This window comes from Oncorhynchus clarkii, chromosome 3, assembly GCF_045791955.1.
Source record: "Oncorhynchus clarkii lewisi isolate Uvic-CL-2024 chromosome 3, UVic_Ocla_1.0, whole genome shotgun sequence".
In the NCBI taxonomy this organism is placed as follows: domain Eukaryota; kingdom Metazoa; phylum Chordata; class Actinopteri; order Salmoniformes; family Salmonidae; genus Oncorhynchus; species Oncorhynchus clarkii.
The window spans coordinates 25,757,342-25,780,823 of NC_092149.1; the positions used below are offsets into that span (position 1 = coordinate 25,757,342).

The following is a 23,482-nucleotide window of genomic DNA, read 5'->3' on the forward strand; positions in this document are numbered from 1 at the left end:
TTTGGATATCGCAAATGGATTCTTCAAGATTGGTAATCTGATCAGCTGCTCCTCCATTAACAAACAATGCTACTACAAGATAATGTTAAAAAAAATTGATAATGATCCAATTCTCCTTGAGTCTGCTGCCATTAGGTACCGAATCTCTGTTGTAACAGAACATTTTCCTGCACAGCAGTGTATTCAAGTTTTAAAAAGGCTTCTTATCAGGAATCAAGGTAAGACCCAAGTTTAGACTATGTGAAGTAACAATGTTTATTGTAACCACAGGAGCAGGAAAATGACAGGTTAAGGCTGCTAGGGGTTGATCATCCAGAGCAGAGGCCAAGGTACAGGAAGGCAGGTCGGCTCAGAGACAGGTAGTGGTCAAAACCCAGGAGGACGAGAAGAAGAGGGACTAGGGAAAACCAGTCTCTGAGACAAACCACTGGTAGGCTTGAACAAACAAGATGAACTGGCAACAGATAGACAGAAAACACAGGTATAAATACACAGGGGATAATGGGGAAGATGGGCGACACCTGGAGGGGGGTGGAGACAAGCACAAGGACAGGTGAAACAGATCAGGGTGTAACACTTCTTAAGTTTGTAATTTCCACTTAAAAATGTAAGACTTGATTTGCGCTAATGCAAAATGTTATAACCCCTAAAAATCCACCTAATAATTCACATCTTGTTTCTACATGATTCTTTTGTTGTTAAATTTGACCTTGATGTCTACTTCTATGATTATTAAAGTTATCCTTGTTGCTACTCTATTACAGTTGTATGAATATTGTTGCTTGTTTTTTGTTGTTTGTAACAGTTCAAATGAAAATCTTTACGGACCAATGATCAACTCTTTTATTCCACTGATCTATGTATGTGACTGACAACTTTCTTAAATTACACAGACGACTAGTGTTACTTCAGTCACAGGACTTAGAACTAGATTACACCAGAAGAGGGTGTTGATTATCATGATATTTTCAATATTTTCATGTTGCATATTGTGCTTAATGTAGCTCAGTTATGAGAAGTGTGTGAGTGTGTGTACACGCTTACAAGCCTGTGTGCGTGCATGCCTCCATGCATGTGTGTCAAGATTCTGGTGATGTAAAGCTGTTTTAAAAAAATGAGCTGCAAACACTGGAGTATAACTTTTTATTTGCACGTTGAATGACTGTTAATGAAAAAAAACACACAAGTTAGCATCCGCGTAATATACTCAGCACATTGGAAAATGTACGTTTTAGACACCGTTTGCATTACTGGCAAGTATTTCATTACATAGTTTAACTCCATGTATTTGGACAGAAGATACCTTGAAATAATCATTTGTACCAGTCCACGATCAGTCATTACTACAGTTTGTTTACATTACGTTTCATATTTTATTCCAAATGAGTCAACAAGGATATTTCAACAAAGGAAATAGCTACACTGAAGGTCGAAGGTGGGGAGACGAGGTGAAGTAAGCCCCTTTTATACCTTGTTCTAACTTGCGTCTTTTGTCCTGATCTTGTCCACAGTCTGATTGTGCCCACATTTTTAGACAGGTGTTGACAATCAAAAGACACATTGTGATCTCATTGTGATCTTTTTGTGTCTAGACATCTTACAAGTGTAGACAGATCTGGACAGAAAAAACATTTAAATCATCATTATTCCGGCCTCTAAAATCAGTGACAGGTGGCTGATTACATCAATATGTGTCTTACAGTAAATACATATGCAAATATTATAGCTGTGACATTATTTGCATAAAGGAAGGGACCAGGAACTCTGGTCACAATGCAGACACAGTGGACAGATAACAGACTCATTTTAATACCATGTGTAGACACACTTCTGGAAATGTGGGCACAATCAGAATGTAGACAAGATCAGGACTAAGGACGCATGTTAGCACCAGGTATAAACGGGGCTATAGACAGTCAAAATGGTGGGGGTTCTGATCACAGGAGTTTGCTGCCAAAGCAAACAAGGCAGCTCATATGTATTGCAACACAATTTTATGCTTTTCCCTTGATTTGTCAAGACACAAACCTGCAGTCTTAAGTATTTTCACCTTGGCTTCACTAAGATTACTGTTCTCCCAGAGTTTCACACAGTCAATTTGCCAGACTGCACTGCAGTAAATGTTACACAGTGTGATGTAAAGCCATTGCAGCTAGACTCCCCATGTCTCCACTGAGTAGGCCTACAGCACAGGTGTCAAACTCATTCCACGGAGGGCCGAATGTCTGCAAGTCCTCCCTTGTACTTGATTGATGAATTATGGTCCCTAATTAGTAAGGAACTCCCCACTACTTGTTGTCTAGGGCTTCATTGAAAGGAAAAACCAAAAAACCTACAGACACTAGGCCCTCCATGGAATGAGTTTGACACCCCTGACCTACGGTGTACAATGATGACAGAGCATCAGTCATACAGCCAAATCTTCACAGGGTGTGATAGGTGTTATGATGGGTTCACTAATATGTCAAATACTGTGACTTCTCTCATTATGAGGAATGAAGCATTAAAAGGAATTTGAGATATTAGTGATCCAAATAAAGAAGGTGCAAAGAAAGAGTTAGAGAGAGGAGACGGGAGAACGAAGGAGATTGAGGAAATAAGGGACTGTAAAGAGAGAGCTAGAAAGAAAGTGCGAAGGAGGGTCAGAGAGAGTGAGAGAGCGGGAGAAAAAGAGGAGGAAGAGAGGATGGAGAGATTGGTGACAGTAGAGGTGTGGGGGTTTGCCCACCTGTGTCTCGTCCTTCTGGTCATAAAGCCTAGCCAAGCCAGAAGCTAGCAGTAGCCACCCCACTGCCATGTCCTGCTCTGAACCCCATCACCACTTATATTATTCTAAACAGTGCACCTGGGCTCTGCAGTCTCCACACACACACACACACACACACACACGCACGCACGCACGCACGCACGCACGCACGCACGCACACACACACACACACACACACACACACACACACGCACACACAGAGTATCACCAACAACATACAGGAGCTTCAACCTGTGAGGCTATTCACTATAGAAAAGTGTTGCCTTCAAGATATAAAGTACTGTTCTTTTATACAATATAATCTTGAAATTAGCCAAATGAAAGAGACAAAAATACACAAAGGGCTCGATTTAATCCGTATCGCTCAAGTTCAGCGCTATTGAAATGTAAAGGCAATGTAAAGCCAATGTTCCCAAGTTCGCGAAGACTGCATTCACGGTAAACGCATATGACAGCTCAATAAAAAATTACGTTTACATTTCAAGCACGCTATAGCGCAGAACTACGGTGATTCGGATTGAATCGAGTCCTAAAAGATGAGCATGGCAGCAAAGGCCAAAATATATATGGAATATTCTGTATAAACCTTTTGGAAACCACACAGCAAAACATGACCCTTTACAACTCTTCATGTCAAAACCATTATTCACAATAATATCAGTGACTTTCAAAAAACATCTGGCACTACAAGCTGCTAACTAGCATGTGTTATTACCTGGTTATTACAGTACTAAGACTAACCTGCTGCAGTGATGTTTCAGTAATTTGCTTATACTGTGGTGAATGCTTTTTCAATGCCACAGTATGAGAAGATGTCATATTTCTTGTGATCACATGTTAAATCAAATCAAATCAAATGTTATTTGTGACATACACATGGTTAGCAGATGTTAATGCGAGTGTAGCGAAACGCTACATGTATCCATGTAATAATGTTTTGGTTGTTTATTACATTCATATTTTCAGACCGAATTTGTTCTAAAAATGAACCCAAAATAAATATATTTGCAGTGAAATCACATTTGTCTTAACAACAAAGAATCAATTGGTTTGAAACCTTGATGGTTTTCATGTTAGATACAAAGCTTGTCATCAAATATGGTAATGCCACTGAACGACAACAGTTAGGCCCCAAAACATTTCATGGGTAGAATTTTCTAGCTGTCCTATTCGTTGCTACCTTTAGAGAGAGAAAAAAATTCTCACTATCAATATAAGCAATACTTCTGTTTCCTTCCTACATTTGATTTGACGATATTTCTGTTTAATTCAGACATGCGATGAATGAAGTACAATATTGGCAAGGGGAGGATTTTGAAGTCTGACAATTCTTTCTTTTTTAAGCATTTGCATGTATCCTCCCGTCGCCTAAATTTCATACAACATGGCCAGACAATAATTCATAACAGCCTTGAATGTGTGATCCTGGTCAGATTTTGGTTAACAAACTTTTTTATTTTCATTACTCGTACCCAAATGCTGAGACTGAGTGTCTCTATAATTCTGTAGTGGTGTGGGTTATATATGTGTATGTTTATCTGTATGCATGTTTGTTACTTTAGTTCGATCCTGTAGTTGAACCTTAACCACTGTAAAGTCCACTGTACAAGTCCCACCAGGAATGTTGTTCATTTTTTGTTGGTATTATTCACAAGAGAATGTATGGCATGGGGAAAAGCCACTCTCTCGGCAAGAAGTCCCTCTCTTCCCCTACTCCAACACCCCTATACACAGGTAGAACTATATGCATTAGGTGGTGTGAGGAGCTAGTATTCACTGAGGTTGTGCCACTTTGAGATCTGCCGACGGGGGTTTTCGCAGACTTCCCGCCAGTGGGCGGCGCCAGAGGGACAGGGGCTGTGCAGGCCGAGGGGCAGGCGCCCCACCACCTCGTTCTTAGTGGTACGGTCAAAGTCGACCACCACAAACTCCACGGAGATCTCAGGGAGCAGCTCGGGGGGCACGTCGTAGATGAAGGACTCGTTGAAGACGGGGTTTAACGTGCACTTCTTCACGTGCGTCTTTTTCTTGGCGATGCGCTTGCGTCCGTAGAACACATTGACCTTCACATATGGGTCTAAGGGAGAGAAGGACATTTTGGAATATTGTCATATGTAAAGGGGACATTACACAAGCTCCGCTTTTTTAAATTGTCCACAGGCACACACTGACATACACAGTGGTTGAACTCACTTCCAGACAGGCCAGAGATGTCCATCTTGGGCAGGTGTTTGGCCTTCAGCACCACCACACTGAGGCGGTGAGAGACAGGCTGGTAGGACAGAGACACCAACAGCTCCCCACGGCTCTCGCACTGCAGGAAGAGACAGACACATAGAGGATTTAACTATTGATTCATTCAAAAGGAACAATCATCAAACCCACCTACTCAGCCTTTAAGACACAATACAACAATGAAACAGCCATAATCGTACAGTCATAGATTAAAAGAGTAATTGGGCACCAACTGCCAAGACAATAAAACTCAGCAGTCTTTGGAATGATCTATTTGCCAACCTTGTTCTACATGCACAATTATAAACTGGGTGGTTCAAGCCCTGAATGCTGATTGGCTGTATGACAAAACATTTATTTTTACTGCTCTAATTACGTTGTTAACCAGTTTATTATAGCAATAAGTTTGTGGTATTTGTGGTTTGTGGTATACGGCCATTATACCTCGGCTAAGGGCTGCATCCAGGCACATTGCGTCTTGCCTAAGAACAGCCCTTAGCCGTGGTATATTGGCCATATACCACACCCACTCAGGCCTTATTGCGTAAATATACCATACATATCTGCATGTGGAAACAGACTAGTGTGATTATTTTAGTGTTTATGTGAGAAACAGCACAACGTATACAGTATAGCGGTTTGTATAATCTAGGTGTTCTGCATAGTAAGAGCAAGGAAATTAAACAATGAATCAGATAAACTGTGAACAAAATCTGTCATGCCTGGCCTTTACACTGTATATCCATATAAATGTAAATCAGATATTGGTACTGTATACATTAATACAGATGACAGTAGGTAGACATGATGTATGATGCTACAGACCAGCACACACATGCACTTTCTCATATTCACTGACTTGCAATTGATTTCATATTATTCCAACCCATCACTAAAAGGGCATTTTCTAATCTAATGATTATAAAATGAGGATTTGCTGAGAAGAATCCCTAGGTGAGTGTCCTGGTGATTGGTATGCTTATGATGGATTATTTCAATAAGCAAGAAGATGACATTGCTTTGATGAAGGTTGTTTGACCGAAAGCTTAGCCACACAAATTTGCCCTGACACCACTACAGTGAGCCAAAGTTCTCTTCTCATTCTAGTGTAGTTTTAATACACCTGCAACTTACTATCCTAGTCAGGTATGAGGTTGATTCCCATGCATGGTGTATCGACTTCCCCCATGCTACTGCAATACCTTGCCCTCCACACTGAGTACTGAGGAACACTACCTGTTTTTACGATCAGACGTCTTCTTTCAATGAGGAAGTAATAACCCCTGCATTGCATTAATACAAAACATATCCAGCCCTTCATATATTGAACAGCAGATGAGTTATACACAATGGTCACACAGGGAGGACTAGTGCCACAGGTACATGTAGGAACAAAAAACAAAAGTTCTTGGTGAGTCCGAGTTGGGTACACACTCACATGCACACGTGTGGCTGTGATGATGAAGGGAGCCTGATGGATGGCTGGCTAGATTGAGAGATTACATGGAGGCGTTGTTTCTGTCTCCTCAGTTTGGCTGCAGTTAAGACTTGAATGGGGACCGAATCAATAGAGACACATTGACCTTCCTGTCAGACAACCCCCTCTGTGTACTGCACTGCGCTCAATTCCATGTGTGTGTGTGTGTGTGTGTGTGTGTGTGTGCGCCGGGCCCCTACTTCTAAGAATATGTTGGAATTGTCTGTTCATGCTTTTAAACATGTGTAGGTTGCCCCCCATTCCTCACCTGCATGTTCCTCTTGCTGATTTGCTGGGTGATGTGCACCCGCCCCGTGCTGGGTTCCAACTCTGTCAGCGGGACCACCACCTCTCCTATGACATCATCTCGGGCGAAGCGGTCGAAGCTGAGCACCAGGAAGTGCAGCGTGAGCTCGGGCAACGAGCTGTAGGCCACGCCATAGAACGTGAACGTCTCGTCAAACACCGGCTCCAGTGTCTTCCTCAGGACCCTGGTCTTCACCCGGTGCTTCTTCTCAGGGAGGATGGTCATCTTCACGTAGGGGTCGGAGCTGTTCCTCTGTTCGTCTACTGCAGGCAGGCCATGGGCTCCAACGATGGTCACCACCAAGGCCTTCTTAGGGAAGTTGTAGTCTAAAGCCAGGCTGAGGGAGCCCAGGCTGGTTTCAGGCTCTGATTCTGGGTCGGAGGACGCGGGAGTGAAAGGTGAAACAGTCTTGCTGCTGTTCTCACTACTGGTAGCTGAGCTATCCAGGCAGCAGTAGTCGGCCCTGACGGGCAGTGCCGCCTCCATTCTGGGCTGGCCAGCAGGGGGCACCAGGTGGCTCATCTGGAGATGGGTAGGAGCATCCAGGATGTTGTTCTCAGCATCCACCAGGACCATCCCGCGGCCACCACCCCTCTCTCTGTCTCTCTCCCCCTGCCACCCAGCACGTCTGGCCACCCGTACTATCCTCTTGCTGCTGCTGAGGGACTCTGGGTAGATACTGATGCCCTTCAGCATGTGGATGAACTTGTAAGGCGGGTCTTCAGCCGAGTCGGTGTACTGATCACCATGGAGCTTGTACCGGCCCATCACCCGGAGGTTGCGACGCTGGCAGAAGGACCACAGGAGAACCAGGATCACCACGGCAACCACCAGAGCCGCTGCACCGATAAAACCAGCCAGCACCGGTGACATGTCTAAAAGAGAGGGGAAGATAGAATGAGTAAAAGCCTTTGCACAGTCTAGACTGGGATGTGTTTGCAATGTCTGGTGTAAGAAATATTCATACTGAAGTCTCTAAATAAAGTAGATAGTCAAACTTTCGGTTGCATTTAGTTCATCCAGGAACTGGAACTGACTCAGATTAAAGAAATTCAACTCTTTAAGTGATGCAGTACTGAACATCAAATAGGAAATCATGTAACTGCCCTCCAGTGGCTCATTATTGTCAGGTAGGCTAAATAATGTAAGTCGTGTGACTACACCACCCAGGGTGAGTGACTCCACTCCACTGTGACTCAACACTGTGACTGTGCCATACAGCAGGAGTGACTTCACTACAGTGTCACAGAGCACAAGGCAAGGTGTGAGTGGGAAACACATGAGCAATATGGACGTCATTCAACCAGGTGTCACCAGGCTGCTTAAATGTCAGCCCCCAACACCACACAACACACACACACACACACACACACACACACACACACACACACACACACACACACAGAGAGAGACTTGTACAACTAACCTTGTGGACACACACAATTCAGTCCTATTCAAAATCCTATTTTCCCTAACCCGAACCCTTACCCTAACCTTAACCCTAAAACCTAACCTTAACCTTAAACCTAACCCTAAAACAAAAACCTAACATTAACCCTAACCCTAACCCTAACCCTAGCTCCTAACCCTAAATCTAATTCAAACCATAACACTAATTCTAACCTTAACTCTAAACCCCCTAGAAATAGCATTTGACCTTGTGGGGACCAACAAACAAATGTCCCCAAATGTCCCCAGTTGATAAAAAATGTTTTACTGTTAGTTTACTATAGTTAAACACATCCACACACACAGTCCACCTCTTTATTTAAGTCATTAGTCATTTGCCTCCCTTAATTGATCCCAGTGACGGTGTGCTTTATCTAGCAGACAGACCATGTTCCAGGGCTGGTCATTACGCCAGACTAGGTCGTGTATTGTCTGCCTCAATGTGTCTGGGAGGTATAGCCCCATACCCTGTCTGTGTGTGTGTGTCTCTGTGTATGTGTATGTGCGAGGGGTGAGGTTCTAAGTGTCTGTGCACATGCAGGTATGCATGAATCTATGTGTGACTGTGTGTGCGAGCCACCACCCACTCATTTGCTGCTGGGGTTAATGTGGGACTGTGACTATGTGCTGTGCACACATGGTAAGCCTGACTGTGCTGATCCCAGCTGTAATGGGACTCAGTGGACAGAGCCTGCTGCAGCGGGGCGGGAGGGCCGGGAGAGGGCCCTTTGTTTGGCCAAGCCCCTGAAAAGAGACGCATTGTGCCCCCCCCCCCCCCTTCAGCCCTCCACAGGGAACATTTCCCTAGCTGCGCTGGCCTTCTGAGCATGTCACCATACTCCAATTGGTAAACTTGTCAGTCTATACAGTGTATGTGCATGAGCATGCACAAGGCACACATGCATGCACATACACACGCACAGACTCTATATTTCACCCTCTTTACCTCAGCTATCGAACTATATTTATATTACGTCTGTTTTTCTATATCTCTCTCCCGTCTCCATTTTCATCTGTCTTTGTCTCTCTCCTCTCCCTCCTTCAACTGTCTGTCTTTCAACAAAATACTGTGCCCTTCCTTCCTGTTGTTGTTCATTGGCATTCTGGGTAGGGATACCAGGAGGATGATGTCAGATTTTGGAAGGAGCTTAATGCCAGCTGAGCCCGTTGCCCTGGAAACATACCCCAGGGGGATGGCAGTAGTGAGCTCTCAAATCTTCCACTTCAGTGGGTCCAGGAATTGTCCACAAAATGTGTTAAGTAAAAGCATAAATTGAATGTGCTGATTAACAGAACCAAAAATACACCGTACATTTTTTTATTAACTAGACACAATGCCAATCTCCTCAGTTCAGTTTTTTTCTGTGGGTAACTTTAAAGATATTTTTTTTCTGTGGATTCCATCTGTTAGCCTTCTGCATAACCCATTTCAGATCCTTCATCAAGAAAAAGAGCTCAGGTTGATTTGCAAGGAATTATGTAATTCTATCTAACCATAGATTACAGATCAGACCACACTACTGTATAGGTAGTTTGACATTCCAAATATGAACAGCACGCATGCCGAGTTCAAGACATCCTTTTTGTTTAAATATGCACAGCTACTGTCAGTGGCATCATGCCTATAGGGGACACAAAGGCATGCGCTCCCTAAGATTTGTCATGTTTTAAAATTAATTTTATCATAATTATTTATAAAAAGATATGTCAGCGGTACTTTTCGCAGGGGGCACACTGACTGGACCAGGCAAAGTGTACCCCCCTATCTATTCTCCCCTAGTAAGTGGTTCCTTCCAAGGTGCACAGAGCAGAGATGCCTCGGCAGGAAGCTAGATACTCTAGTGTGTGAGGTATCGTCAGTGGAGGAGAGGGTGTAGAGTGGCACACACAGCGTTTGATTTGATTTGAGCCATTTCCAGTGCCTGACCCTGCCACTTTGTTTGATAAACTGAGTCATGGGGCTGGGGAATTTAACCACTGTTCATAGACAGACAAAGATTGACAGACAATTTGATTGTTCTTTTCAAAACTCAAATGACAATAAATTGATACATAATTGACTAAAATTGCTTTAATTATTGGGTTATGATACTATATACCAGTGTGGCAGTTGCACTAAACTTCTAAGGCAAAACGGTTCTTAAAGAATCAATGTGCATCCTTAATTAACATGACAGTTGAACAGGTAAGGAGATGTGCTTAGATAAAGAGATAAGGAGGTAAGGAGATATGCTTAGATAAGGAGGTAAGAAGATATGCTTAGATAACTTATGCAGAAAAATAGACATCGTTTTGACATATAATTAGTCATAATAACTATGGCTCTAGATTGCAAGAAAAAGCTGTTTCTGGTGTTTGAAGAATGCAAAGATATCCAACTTCTGACCACGGATCTTTCTTTCTGTCTGGCACCGGTTGGTACAGCATAAACCCCATCATCCACCAGCCTGGTAAACAGTGCTGAGTGACCATGGAGCACTGAGAGACAATCTGTCTGCATTGGCAACATGTCTTATTGTATACTGCCTGTGAACATAAGATTCAGTTGATTTAATCCTGTTGAGTGACCCAGATTAGATCACTGGCTGTAATCTGGGTTTCTGGAGTCTGTTGGGCTGAATTGCAGATATCCAACTCTCATGTTCTGCTGCATCCGGCAGGCTCAGGGCCAACATTATGTTTGCAACAACACATCTCTCAAGCCTAGACTGCACAACTGTTTATCTTGAGCCTGTATGAGATGAAAGGTTAACTGCTTGTTGTAATGAGGTTCTTCAAGCAGTTCAATGTTTAGATGCTCTTGATGGTTTAATCTTAAATCAACCAAGAAATATGAGAATGCATTTATTAACAAAAGCCTCCTCTTCCGCATGGACATTAATCAACTCCATCAGGTTACAGGCCCATTCCTGGCAGTGCTTATTGGTTTATATTTTAGAACAATCCGTTTTGTTTCTGCACTTGGGTTGTCCTATTCTTCTGATGATACAATATCCATAACCCTCCCCATTCCCCATCACCTATTCAAGTTACTTGCTGAGAGGATCTGGCACTGTTTGGGTCACCAACACCCCCTGCCTTCTGAGCACTACACTTCTTATTATGGCAATGTGGCATTAAACTACTGTTCAGGGATCTTAATTTCGGGGTCTGATACAATGAAAATATGTCCATTTGGCCAAGCTCCTAGTTCCGGGATGCTTGTTTTAACAAAAACAAAGGAACGGGGCTGGCGATGCTTATGCAGGAATAGACATCACGTCATCCTATCCACCCCATCGTACGCGCACATTGAAGACCACGGGGAGAAGTGACAATGTTGCGAATGGGCCGCAGTACTCAATATCTTTTGATAGAATAGGCCTACAATTATTATGTTGTTGGACCAAATTACTCACTGATTGAAAACAAATAATTTCGTAATTGCAAATACTGTAATAATAGGCTCCCACTGGGCACACACTGGTTTAATCAACGTTGTTTCCACGTCATTTCAATGAAATTAAGTTGAACCAACGTGGAATAGACGTTGAATTGATTGACGTCTGTGCCTAGTAATGTTACTATCTCTGTTGAACATGCCTGTGTAATCAGTTTCGTTCAATTTCCAAATTACATTCGATGCTATTTACATTAACATAGGCCATGGTAATGAATAAATGTCAAATTTACATTTGGCAATCTTTGATGATAGCAATCAATTTAATCATGCTATTTGGGTGTGTTCACTCTCATATGGCCTTATTTCTAAAACGCATGGGCATTATTTGAACATTTTGCCTAATGTAAATACAAGACATCATATAACGTTAACATCTGACGACACAATAAACAAAATGCCAAATAATTCCGAAAAATGTCTGCTACTTACCATATGCAGGTCGTAATTCTGTAATCTCAGCCATTTTGAGAATTAACGCAGGATGCTTTACTGGCAGCCCAGATAAAAAGGGTAAATGAAAGAATATAAAGCTGATTTGTCCCTATTTTATATCCATAGAGAATGAGTAATTATACTTCAACCAAATATTCCAGTAAATGAGCTCACAGGTTAATAAATAATGATTGTCTTCCTCTTTTCGTATAGTCTATTCGCTCTCTATACGCCAAACTCAATGATGCTATTATATCTCGGATGCTGCGTGGGGCTCGAGACTGGTACTCACGGACTCGCAGGAGGGTTTAGACCCGCCCCCGGGTGGCGTCAGAATGTAATTTTTTCTTATATGATACAGTGTATGTGTGTAAAGGACCAATTACTGGTGGATGGGTAGCTCACTTTCATTCAAATAGTTGCTTGGCAACATTACACAATAGGTCTAAGGACCATACAGATTTTATAAAAACTGTTTAATTCTTGGCAAACTTTGGAATAATTATAACATACATACAGCATTTGCAAAGCACATCATTTTACATACTCCCCCCACTAAAACAACCATTATAAAGCTATGTTCAAGACTAATGCAAAAATAGTATATTTTGGTCAATTCTAACTCAATAATAAATCATATTGATATCTACTAGAGACCGAAACAAGCTGACTACAGACAGCTGAAAGTACACTGTAAAAAACAATGACTGCTACTAATATTATGATTTACAAGTAGAATACATGACAAATAATTTAATATTATAGATATGTTCTCATCTTTAACCCTCACATGATAACCATTAGGAGCTTGAAGAGAAGCAGAGACCCTCATGTGTGTTTTATAAATGTCCCAAATTAGACATAAATAAACATATAAAACAATACATTTGTTTTATAAACCGCTATATTCTGGACATATCTTTTGGTGAAGTAAACCAGTCACAGGCCCTACATCAACATGGATGGACTGCAAATGCACGTAGTACCCATAAAGTTCACTAGTGTCCTACTGGACAAATGTAATACAGCCAATGAAGTCATACTGCACGACATGTACAGCATGAGGCTATTTGTTTTCCCACTTTACTAAAACACAATCGTAAGTTGCAGTAGATACATCACTTTGGCTGACAAGAGGCGCATTGCAGCAGGAATGTACTGAGAAAACCAACAAATGAAGGCCGTTTTTTTCTGTGGGGTTTGTAATCTTGTCAGTACTTCAAAATTAAGGCACCAATTTAATTAATGAATTACCTATTCTTTAATTAGGCCTAGAATAACTTTAATTAAAGGCATATCTTGGCATACATCAACACAAATACATGCTTTGGTTGAACAAAGGCAGGACACAAAATGAAGATAGGCACATTCAGCAAAGGTTTTATGGCCATAAAATAGCAGTGAAAAATCTTTCACTTTCTGACAACTTTGGTCTGACTGAATAAAACGTTACAAATACTGTGTAAAACCTTCCATCAATAAATATAATCAATGAGATTCTTGATATTCCATTTCTTGTTTTTGGTAGCTATACTGAACACAAATATAAAGGCAACATGCAACAATTTCAAATATTTTTCTGAGTTATAGTTCATATAAGGAAATCAGTCAATTGAAATAAATTCATTAGGCCCTAATCTATGGATTTCACATGACTGGGCAGGGGAGCAGCCATGGGAGCACATAGGCCCACCCACTTCGGAGCCAGGCTCAACCAATGGGAAGCCAGACCCAGACAATCAGAATTGTTTTTTTTCCCCAAAAAAAGGACTTTATTACAGACAGAAATACCCCACTCCCAGAATATCCTGCAGGTGAAGAAGCCGGATGTGGAGATCCTGGGCTGGCGTGGTTACATGCGAACTGCGCTTGTGAGGCTGGTTGGACGTACTGCCAAATTCTCGAAAACAACATTAGAGGTTGCTTATGGCAGAGAATTTAATTCTCTGGCAACAGCTCTGGTGGACATTCCTGCAGTTATCATGACAATTGCATACTCCCTCAAAACTTGAGACATCTGTGGCATTGTGTTGTGTGACAACTGCACATTTTAGAGTGTCCTTTCATTGTCCTCAGCACAAGGTTCACCTGTGTAATGATCATGCTGTCCAATCAGCTTCTTGATAATCCATCCACCTAAGAGGTGTGGCATATCTTGACAAAGGCTAAAATGCCCACCAACATTAATGTAAACAAATTTGTGCACAAAATTTGAGATAAATAAGCTTTTTGTGCATATGGAACATTTCTGGGATTTCATGAAACACGGGACCAACACTTTACATGTTGCGTTATATTTTTGTTCAGTATAAATATAACTGAGTCAAATGATGCAGGTTAATGAAAAATACTGATAAGAGAAAAGGTTGATGGAGATTGTGGTGACTATTGTTTCAATTTCTCCCTGAAGAACAAACAGACCCTACTGAAGGCAGTTAAAGGACAGCAGCATTCTCCAGATGCAATATACCTGTCTGAGTCTGCTGCCCTGTAATCAAGGCATCATTCCAACATTGCTTAAGTGAGAATCCACTGCAGCACATGTGCTATCATTCTGACTTTCTGAACAATTCCCAAAGTGTTTTATCCAGGCAGGTTACCAGGTCATTGGCGGTGCGAGGCTAGTTTCCACAACTAAAAAGCATTGATGCCTTTAGTGCAAGTTCCAGTCTCTGTGAAAAGATTGGCTGTTGAGCAAGTACATTTTGCAGTCTAAACTGCTTCAGGAAAATCAGGCGATTCAAACAGGAAAATATATAAAAGCATTAAAATACCTTTTCGATAGAAGTTCAATAAGTTTCTATCAAAGTCTACAGTCTTTGTTTCAGGTGCTGAGGAAAAAGGTATCCAATCCAAAACGTACTATAGTGTTAATGAAGGTTATCATCCAAACCAAGCAACTGAGACACCGCCACCTCTCTCTCACATACACCCACACACACACTGCTTAGTTGACATGTCCATGTCCTCCTAGGTCAGCCAGAGGCATAGTGTGCAGCACCTCATCCAGCAGCTGCAGGGCACGGTGCAGGTGGACCTCCACCCAGCAGGGGGTGTGCTTGATGCTCTGCCGAGGGTAGTCGGGCCCCCAGCCCTTCACAAAGCTGAGCCTCAGGATACACAGCCGCCGCAGGTCGTCCACACCTATCCCGGCTGCCGCCGACAGACCTGGGAGAAGAGAGATTTACTGAGTGATTAAGAGAGCGAGAGAGGAAAAAAAGAAAGAGAGTGCAAGAGAGAAAGAAAGAGAGCGAGAGAGAAGGACAGAAGCACTCACTGACTGCCGGGGCGATTCCCCCCACACTGCCAGGCCCTGGGATGTTGCCTGCCACCGCTGCAGCCTGTGCTGCTGCTGCAGCCTGGGCCGTGGCTGCCTGCTGCTGCATCTGCCTGTGGCACTGACGCAGGTCAAACACCTTCATGTAGGCCCCAGGGTAGATCTTGTGAACTGCGTCTCCCGGGGCTCGCCCCGCCTCCCGGTCCAGGTAGTAGCTCTGTACGAACACTGCATGGTCGCTAAGGCAACGCATCCACACATCCCCCTCACCACGACACTCCAACTGCACCCCCTTCCCAATGTGCAACCTGTGAAATGGAGATAGGAGTTCACACAGTGAAGAGAAAATCACAGACACTGGGGATTGTATTTATTTCTATACAGGCGATAAATACATGTTTTCCCTGTGTATTCTGCACCCCAACAAAGTTCTCCAATAGCTAGCGGTTAGGCAAGGTGGGTATATTAGGGGCACGCTGATAGACCTGGCTCTTTCGCTGGCGTCGGTGCGGTGCACGTTGCTGAGCTGGCCCAGACAGAAGCGGTCGCCCCCCGAGGGGTCCACGTATCCGTCCACTGTCACCACGGGGCAGTTAGCCAGGACCTTGAACATCTCCCCAACCTGGATGTCCATCTCAAAGTAGGAGATGGAGCACCAGAACTCTGGACCTGGCAACACACACAGCATGAAATATAATATGAAACATTGCAAAATGGCTGCCATGTGTCCCTCATGTGGGTACTGTACATTGGTGGTGGATGGGGTGAGTTGCCCAACACCATGTGTGTGGGTAAGTGTGTGTGAGTGGGTAAACGTTGGGTGTGTACCTGGATGGTTGGAGACTGGCTGAGGAAAGGCGGGTGCGCTGTGATGTTGCTGAGACCCTTTTAAGATAAATGAATTAGCAAATAGGACAACGCTACCATATACATTAAGTAACAGTCCTGCATTTCTGACAGAAAGATTGATTGACAGGTGATTGACATACAGAAGTGGTTGGGGTGGTGCAGTGGTGGTTGCTGGTGGCCACGCCCATTCTGCTGGGGTCCTACAGGGGTATAGGAGGCCGTGCTGGTGCCTGTCCAGGTTGCTGGAAGATTGTGAAGGAAGAGGACAAAAACAGTTGAAACTGACACCATGGAATTGACACCATCTCTGTGACACTGCCAACCTGTTTTTTTAGTAACTCACTGTGATAGGAGCTCTGTGTCTGTGTGTGTTTGGAGCTGCTGCTGTAGTCACTCTGGCTGTGAGGGGTAGGGGGCTGGGGGGGTGGTCCGTGTGTGGGGGTGGTGGGGGGTGGCGTCTGGGGAATGCCCTGGATCTGGGGAGAGGCGATCTGGAGCAGGCCCTCGCCGTGGCCCCCAGACATGGGCCCCATCATGGAGCTGCTCACTGGAGGAGGGAGATGGGGGAAGGGGAATAAAGGGTGGAAATTGTAAGGGATAGAGTTAGACATGAAAGCAAAAGTGTCTAGTTCTTCTCAGCTGAATTGCTTGTACGGAAGTACTTCTTATTACCAGGTTCAGTTTATCTCACCTGGCGGAGAGAGGGGCATGCTGGGGTAGAGGTTGACGGAGGATGGGGCGCGGGGCGGCTCGGGGGGCATCTGCAGAGGGGGGAGGGGCTGGTTGTAGTGCTCGGGCTGGGGGGGCATCCTGGAGGGGAGGTCCATCTCATAACAGTCATGGATGTACTCCTCTTTGATCAGCCGACCTGGAGGACCTTGTAATGAAGGGAGGGGGAGAAAGAGAGAGACAGAGTGGGAGGGAGAGAGAGGGAGGGATGAGAGGGAGAGAAACAGACAGAGAAACAGAAAGCAAGAGAGACAGAGAGAGAGAGAGAGAGATAGACAGACAGGCAGAAATGAGGCATGAGTCATGTCATGTTATTATTGTCACACCCTGATCTGTTTCACCTGTCTTTGTGATTGTCTCCACCCCCTTCCAGGTGTCGCCTATCTTCCCCATTATCCCCTCTGTATTTATACCTGTGTTCTCCGTTTGTCTGTTGCCAGTTCGTCTTGTTTGTCAAGTCAACCAGCGTTTTTGGCTCTGCTCCTGCTTTTCCCAGTTTCTCTTTCTCTTTCTCTTTTTCTCTCCTGCCTGCCTGACCACTCTGCCTGCCCCTGCCCCTGACTGTGGACCTGTACCTTTGCCCCACCTCTGGTTTACTGACCCCTGCCTGCCTTGACCTGTCTATTGCCTGCCCCTGTTGAATTATTAAACCATTGTTAATTCGACATTGTCTGCATCTGTGTCTTACCTTCATACCTGATAATTATTATATTTTTTTCGATTCATGAATGGATACATTTAGAATAAATTCCGGAATTGAATGTAATTTAGATCAAATTGATGGATGGTATTTATTGTTGCCTCTATCTGGGAGTGATTTTTGACCTGTCATGCAGCCTGTGACACCTTGTTGCAATTTGATTGAGGCGTCCTACTTGTTGTGTAGACTAGCTCAGACAGGTATGAATCTGGCTGGTTTAGAAGCTCTGCATTCCATATTTTTCATCAGATTGCCAAGAGCACATCTACAGTATATCTGTATAAAAACAGTAGTATTGCCTGTGCACTTTGGGAAATGCGATAAAAACAGATTGGTTAGAATGACTCGCTATTGCTTATTACCATTTTGATGATGTTTGATGATGCTGAAAATAGTGTTTTCCTCCTCACCTGCATTTTGAATGCTGAGACCAACTTGAGGAGAGGGACAGAAAGGGAAACAAAGTTAGAAACAGCATGGTAGTTCTGAAAAAGCCTGTGACCCAAAGAGCCTGTTAACAACTTCATATTCCCCTTCCCCATTTGTGCTTCTATTTCATTAGAGGAAGTGAAATTGTGAACAGACGCACCAATGCCTGGCGATACCACTCTCTCGTAGTGGTAGGGGTTGACACACACGTTGTCATACTTGAGGTCAAAGGCGAACTGGCAGAACTTGACGTGCTTCAGTTCATTCTTGTGGAGGTCTGGCCAGCGCCAGAGCCTAGCGTAGATCACATGGGGGAACCCTTTCCTCCCAGCTACCTGGATCGAGAGAGAAGAGAGAATGGAGAATGAGGGCCTGGAGGAATTCCTTTCCAACATCCATCCAGGAAAATTAGGGTGATTATTTACAATAGGATGGTGGGTCTCAGAAAGGGAATGGGGGACAGTATGGAGGCTTTGACGGGGTTGGAATTTGAGCATGGAGGGAGTGTAACTGTGGGGAATCTAAGTGGAGGGGAACAAGGGAAAGAAACGGAGAGAAAAGATGGGAGAGGGAGAATGAGAATGAGAGCAAGAGGGAGCTGGTAGACAGGGAGTGGTCGAGGAAACAGGTCATGAATGGAAATTTTCATCAATGTTAAACACACTCACATACACACACACACTCTCTCCGGGCACACACTCTGGGTGGGGAGGAATAGCCTTGGAGACATTAAAACATCTCAGACTGAGATGAATAGCACAAATAGTGACTATCTGAGTATTTGTTATTGAGGAAGAGTGTGACAAAAGAGGGAGATTTAAAATGCAGGCTGAGCTGGAGAGGAATGACTTTGTCTCACTTTTGCTGTGTGTGTGTGTGTGTGTGTGTGTGTGTGTGTGTGTGTGTGTGTGTGTGTGTGTGTGTGTGTGTGTGTGTGTGTGTGTGTGTGTGTGTGTGTGACAGACAGAGAGAGAGAGAGATCAGTATTTTGGGATCAACATATCCTTTCTCCACTAACATAAAGAGAAAGCCAAAATGGACTCCGTAAACTTTTACCTTTTCTTTTTTATTATTCTTTCTTCTTGAAAACCAAAGTGACCTTCCTCAGACAAAGAATCAGAGCTGGCAGAGTGCCAGCCCAATTCCAGCCAGCAGACTGACAAACACACACACAGCCTACAGTCCTGAACAGAGAATAATACAGTACATTGTCATTTCTAGTTCTCACACATCACATTAATACGTGTCACTAACATCCGTATATCCACAGGCAAACTCAATTGTAGAAACTGTTGATGTAAGTCAAAACCTGCATTCAATAATAAACACTTTTCTCTCTCTATCTCTCTCTCATAATCACAATCTCACACACACACACAGAAAATACTGTGGTATGTCTGAGATTACAAATATACTTCCACAAACTTTAACACTGAAAAACTCCAGCCACAAACACACACACACGCACGTACGCACACACACACCAGAGACAGACAGGCTTAACTTAACCCTGCCCCTTTCCTGTGTCTCAGACAAAACAACCCGCGCTACCCCTCCAGTACTCCCTCCCTCCCTCTCTCCCCCTCACAAGAGCTGGGGGAGGGGAACTCCCTCTGTCTCCTTCTCTCTAATTCCCTTGCTCTCTCTGTAAGCAACTTTTGGGTTACACTTCTACATATTCAATAGTATGTTCATTCTCTAGAATTTAGCCTATAGGGAGACCTAAACCCCTTGACCTTTTTCTCCTGTTCCTCCTCCCTGACGTGTGTAAGTAACTCACGAGTTGAATGATTCACTTGTTGAGTTCGAATCTCATCACGGACAACTTAGCTAATTAGTAACTTTTCAACTACTTACTACTTTTTAACTACTTAGCACATTAGCTAACCCTTCCCCTAACCTTAACCCTTTTAGCTAACTCTTCCCCTAAACTTAACCCTAACAGCCACGTAGCTAGAATTCGTAACATTTCATAAGTTTAGAAAATTCACAACATATTATACGTTTTGCAAATTCATAACATATAATACGAATTGTAATTCACAAAATATCATACAGAATGGGTGATAGACATCCACAAATGAATATATACCATACGAAACGTAACATATCTTACTAAATGAAGTGTCTCGGATTTACGTACAGAATCATATGAAATGCTCTGACACCAGGTTGCACACACATGGTATGGGCTTAAAAAAAAGGAAGACACCTGTGCCATGTCAGATATAGAATTGAAATGTATTCAGGTTTGATTTTGCGTCACAATATTACACTTTATATACATCACAGAAGACTGAAATATGACAAAACTGTTTGACATAGAAACACCGGATTTTTGCCCAAACAAGCATGTCTCTGTGAAATGTCAACGGAGCACTGAGCTTTTAACAAGCTTTTTATTTTCAAAGCCTTTTACATTTAATTATTCTTGTGTCATGATAACTTTGCTTTTTGCGACCAGTAGAAATAACTTTGAAGACAACGACCTCAAAATGTAAAATCCTCAAAAGTTGTTACGAGAAACATGCACCGCTATGTCAACAAAGCTCAGTGCTTATTATCGGATGTATTAGGTTACTGTTAATGAAATGTTAGAGAAAGACCCCACTGAATGATTCAAAACATGAATAATCATATTTGTCTTGGTAAAATATATTTTATAACATAAGGAAGTGAATTTCATCACCAAAGAGTGGGTGGACACCCTAAACTATATGAGCTGCCTGCGAGCCAGGCCTAATCGCCCAACATCAGTGCCTGACCTCACTAATGCTCTTGAGGCTGAATGGAAGCAAGTCCCCATAGCAATGTTCCAGTGGGAAAGCCTTCCCAGAAGAGTAGAGGCTGTTATAGCAGCGAAGGGGGAACCAACTCCATTTTAATGTCCATGATTTTGGAATGAGATGTTTGACAAGCAGATGTCCACCTACTTTTGGTCATGTAGTGTATTACCACAATCATGACTGGCTGAAATAAAAGTATAGGCTTTGTTGCTGGCAGTACCTGAAAGGTGTATTAGTCAGTCATCAAAAGCGACCAGCTATTGGTCACTGAGTTGACAGAGTCTTTGTGCCATACCACCAATAACAATTCATCAGTGAATAATTAATTAATGAGATCCACTGATTTCATAAACAGTCCCTCTACAATCAGTGATACCATACCGGCCTAGGCCTCATTCAACCCAACATAACAGTAGCCTACCTGCAGGCGTCCATCAAGCGTCCTCTGGATGGTGACACACTTGCTGGGGTGAACTCCGTTGGTGGTGATGGCGGTGATGAGCGAGTCCAGCTCGTCCTTCTTCTCCTTCAGCTTCTTTACCAGGCTCTCTATGGCACGCTTGGCAAAGCCCTCGTTCTCACCGCCCTGTCGGTGGCACATGAGGCTGTGCACGATGCTCAGGCAGGCATCGTTGCTGTTGGGGGGGTTCACTGACATCTCCCTGGGTTGAGGGGGGTTGGAGAGGAGGAGGTGAGAGACCACTATGGTGAAGCAACCAAATGCAATTGATTTATTTGATTGTTGTTTGATCACTGACACAACACTGAAGTCTGGACCTGAGATGGTACTTCAGATCAAGATGCAAGTCATAGGCTATCAGCAACCAAGGTCCCTATAACAATCAAATAACAACTTTACCAGTATTAACAACACAAAATGTATGGGACTTTTACAGAGCAGAAGATACAAAGCAGGCCATGTAAACACAGAATTGAGTTGGCCAAAATGACTTTATCCTTAAATAGGTATTTACTACTTATTTGAAAATACATTACATTAACCTAAAGAAAATTGACATTCTTATGATCCATGTGAAGTAGAGTGGCAGGTAGCCTAGCGGTTAAGAGCGTAGGGCCAGTGACCAAACGGTCACTGGATTGAATCCCCAAGCCGACCAGGTGAAACATCTTTCGATGTGCCCTTGAGCAAGGCACTTAACCCTCCCTAACTGCTCTTGTAAGTCGCTCTGGATAAGAGAGTCTGCTAAATGATGTAAATGTAGGTGACTGAGTGTGACATACGTTGTTTACAAACATCCCCCCCATGTGTGTCATACTAGTGATGAAGTTGAGCTTGTTTTGCTTTGCACAACTAGTCTGAAAAAAACAATAATGCAGAAAATGTGTGATTTCCTAAAGTAGGCTAAATAACAATCCACTTTGATAATGATAATAAAACTGTAATAAACTATAATAAACATAAATGCTCCACTCAAGACATTCTAAGAGCATTTAGGAGGTCAAAAGTAATTTGTTTACATGTTTACAAAAGCATGTAGGCCTACTGGGGGAAAACACATAATCACCACTGTAGGCTACAGTGTACACAGTACTTTGACATAGGATAGACACATTGATTTGAGAGTAGTTGGATGGATGGGGGGGTCTGTCTTGGCTGTCTATCTCACTAACTGTAGGCTATAAATCTGTCAACAATCCATGTGACTCTGACTGGTTTGGTCAGCTAAAAAATCCCTATGGGAATAATCAATACCAAAATGTAGTTTACTTACAAATCAACAGGAGAACTGGACAAATATGTAGAGGGAGCTCTGAAGCAGTATTCCAAATGTATTTCCCCCTTTACCCCTCTCTCTGTGGAGCTGTCTGTCTCGACTGTTGTCAGTCTATCACCCTCTCTCGCTCCCTTCGTTCATCCTGCTGCTCCCTCGACTCTTCTCTAGTTTGCTTGCAATAACAAAAGGGGGAGAGAGAGAACATCGTACGCGTGAGTTGTCTCGGGCAAAATTTCGAGCCAATCGCTGCGCCCGTTTCATTCCAGACGGTGGGGCTCTCCGCCAACTATGACGCTGCTCTCTTACAGCTAACAGCCAGCCACCGGGGGCTGATGTCTGTCTGGGTTGCTTGTTGATTGACAGGTCTGTGCGGCTGATTTTTTTTTAAAGTGGCGCCGGTGAGATTACCCCGCCCATTCTCGCTCCCCTCTCGTCCCACCAACTCCAGTGGATCTCCTCTCTTGTGTAAGAAAAACGCAGTGCCTGTGGGACCAAACTCTGGACGCCGTTTCCAGATAGCTAACAACCGTATGTAGAATTACATTTTTAACAAACACTACGGATTGCGGCACAGGACAAATTATGTGTCTAACTAAAACTACTGATTGCAGCACCCAAATAAAAAAACGCAGATACACAGGACAAACATAGGTGCAAAGTAAGCATTAACGAATGGACATTTTTCAAGTGTCGACTGATAGTACACTCGATGGTACACTCCGCCAACACTCATCGCAATTTTTAAGATTAACATGATTTTATCTGTAAATTATGCAACTGAAATTTGACTTTCGCTTTTAACCCAACCACTCCAAAAATACAATTTATAAAGGTTTCACATTTTTCCAGTTTCTGGCTCGCCTCTAA

The 23,482-nt window shown here is 43.3% G+C and overlaps 2 protein-coding genes across 5 annotated transcripts; both read right to left on the reverse strand.

Moving 5' to 3' along the window:
• Positions 1-1,129: 1,129 nt before the first annotated feature.
• Positions 1,130-12,379, reverse strand: LOC139391779 (synaptotagmin-11-like). The gene is made up of 4 exons (XM_071139328.1): positions 12,107-12,379; positions 6,748-7,661; positions 4,961-5,081; positions 1,130-4,844 (listed from the first exon to the last, which is right to left on the reverse strand). Exons 1-4 carry the CDS (start codon positions 12,138-12,140, stop codon positions 4,534-4,536), a joined length of 1,380 nt encoding a protein of 459 aa, XP_070995429.1. The 5' UTR covers positions 12,141-12,379; the 3' UTR covers positions 1,130-4,533.
• Positions 12,380-12,570: 191 nt separating this feature from the next.
• LOC139391756 (mothers against decapentaplegic homolog 4-like) lies at positions 12,571-23,054 on the reverse strand. 4 transcript variants are annotated; one of them, XM_071139316.1, is made up of 11 exons: positions 22,613-23,054; positions 21,301-21,541; positions 18,254-18,428; positions 18,075-18,098; positions 16,927-17,103; positions 16,579-16,782; positions 16,376-16,477; positions 16,215-16,271; positions 15,872-16,055; positions 15,387-15,694; positions 12,571-15,277 (listed from the first exon to the last, which is right to left on the reverse strand). In XM_071139316.1, exons 2-11 carry the CDS (start codon positions 21,535-21,537, stop codon positions 15,057-15,059), a joined length of 1,689 nt encoding a protein of 562 aa, XP_070995417.1. In that variant the 5' UTR covers positions 21,538-21,541; positions 22,613-23,054; the 3' UTR covers positions 12,571-15,056. The 4 variants fall into 4 exon arrangements, with proteins under 4 accessions (XP_070995417.1, XP_070995408.1, XP_070995400.1 ...); XM_071139307.1 differs by having other exon boundaries at positions 16,927-17,112; positions 22,613-22,774; XM_071139299.1 differs by having other exon boundaries at positions 18,027-18,098; positions 22,613-22,774.
• Positions 23,055-23,482: the final 428 nt, after the last annotated feature.

Coding starts and splice junctions, on each gene's coding strand:
- LOC139391756 (XM_071139292.1), bottom strand. CDS start 21,537: ATGTCAGTGAACCCCCCCAACAGCAACGATGCCTGCCTGAGCATCGTG. Junction 17,113..18,026: donor CATCAAACATCATCAAAATG/GTAATAAGCAAT, acceptor CTTCATTACAAG/GTCCTCCAGGTCGGCTGATC. Junction 16,478..16,578: donor GACACAGAGCTCCTATCACA/GTGAGTTACTAA, acceptor ACAATCTTCCAG/CAACCTGGACAGGCACCAGC.
- LOC139391779 (XM_071139328.1), bottom strand. CDS start 12,140: ATGGCTGAGATTACAGAATTACGACCTGCATATG. Junction 7,662..12,106: donor AGAATTACGACCTGCATATG/GTAAGTAGCAGA, acceptor CCTCTCTTTTAG/ACATGTCACCGGTGCTGGCT. Junction 5,082..6,747: donor TCAGCAAGAGGAACATGCAG/GTGAGGAATGGG, acceptor CTCTTCCTGCAG/TGCGAGAGCCGTGGGGAGCT.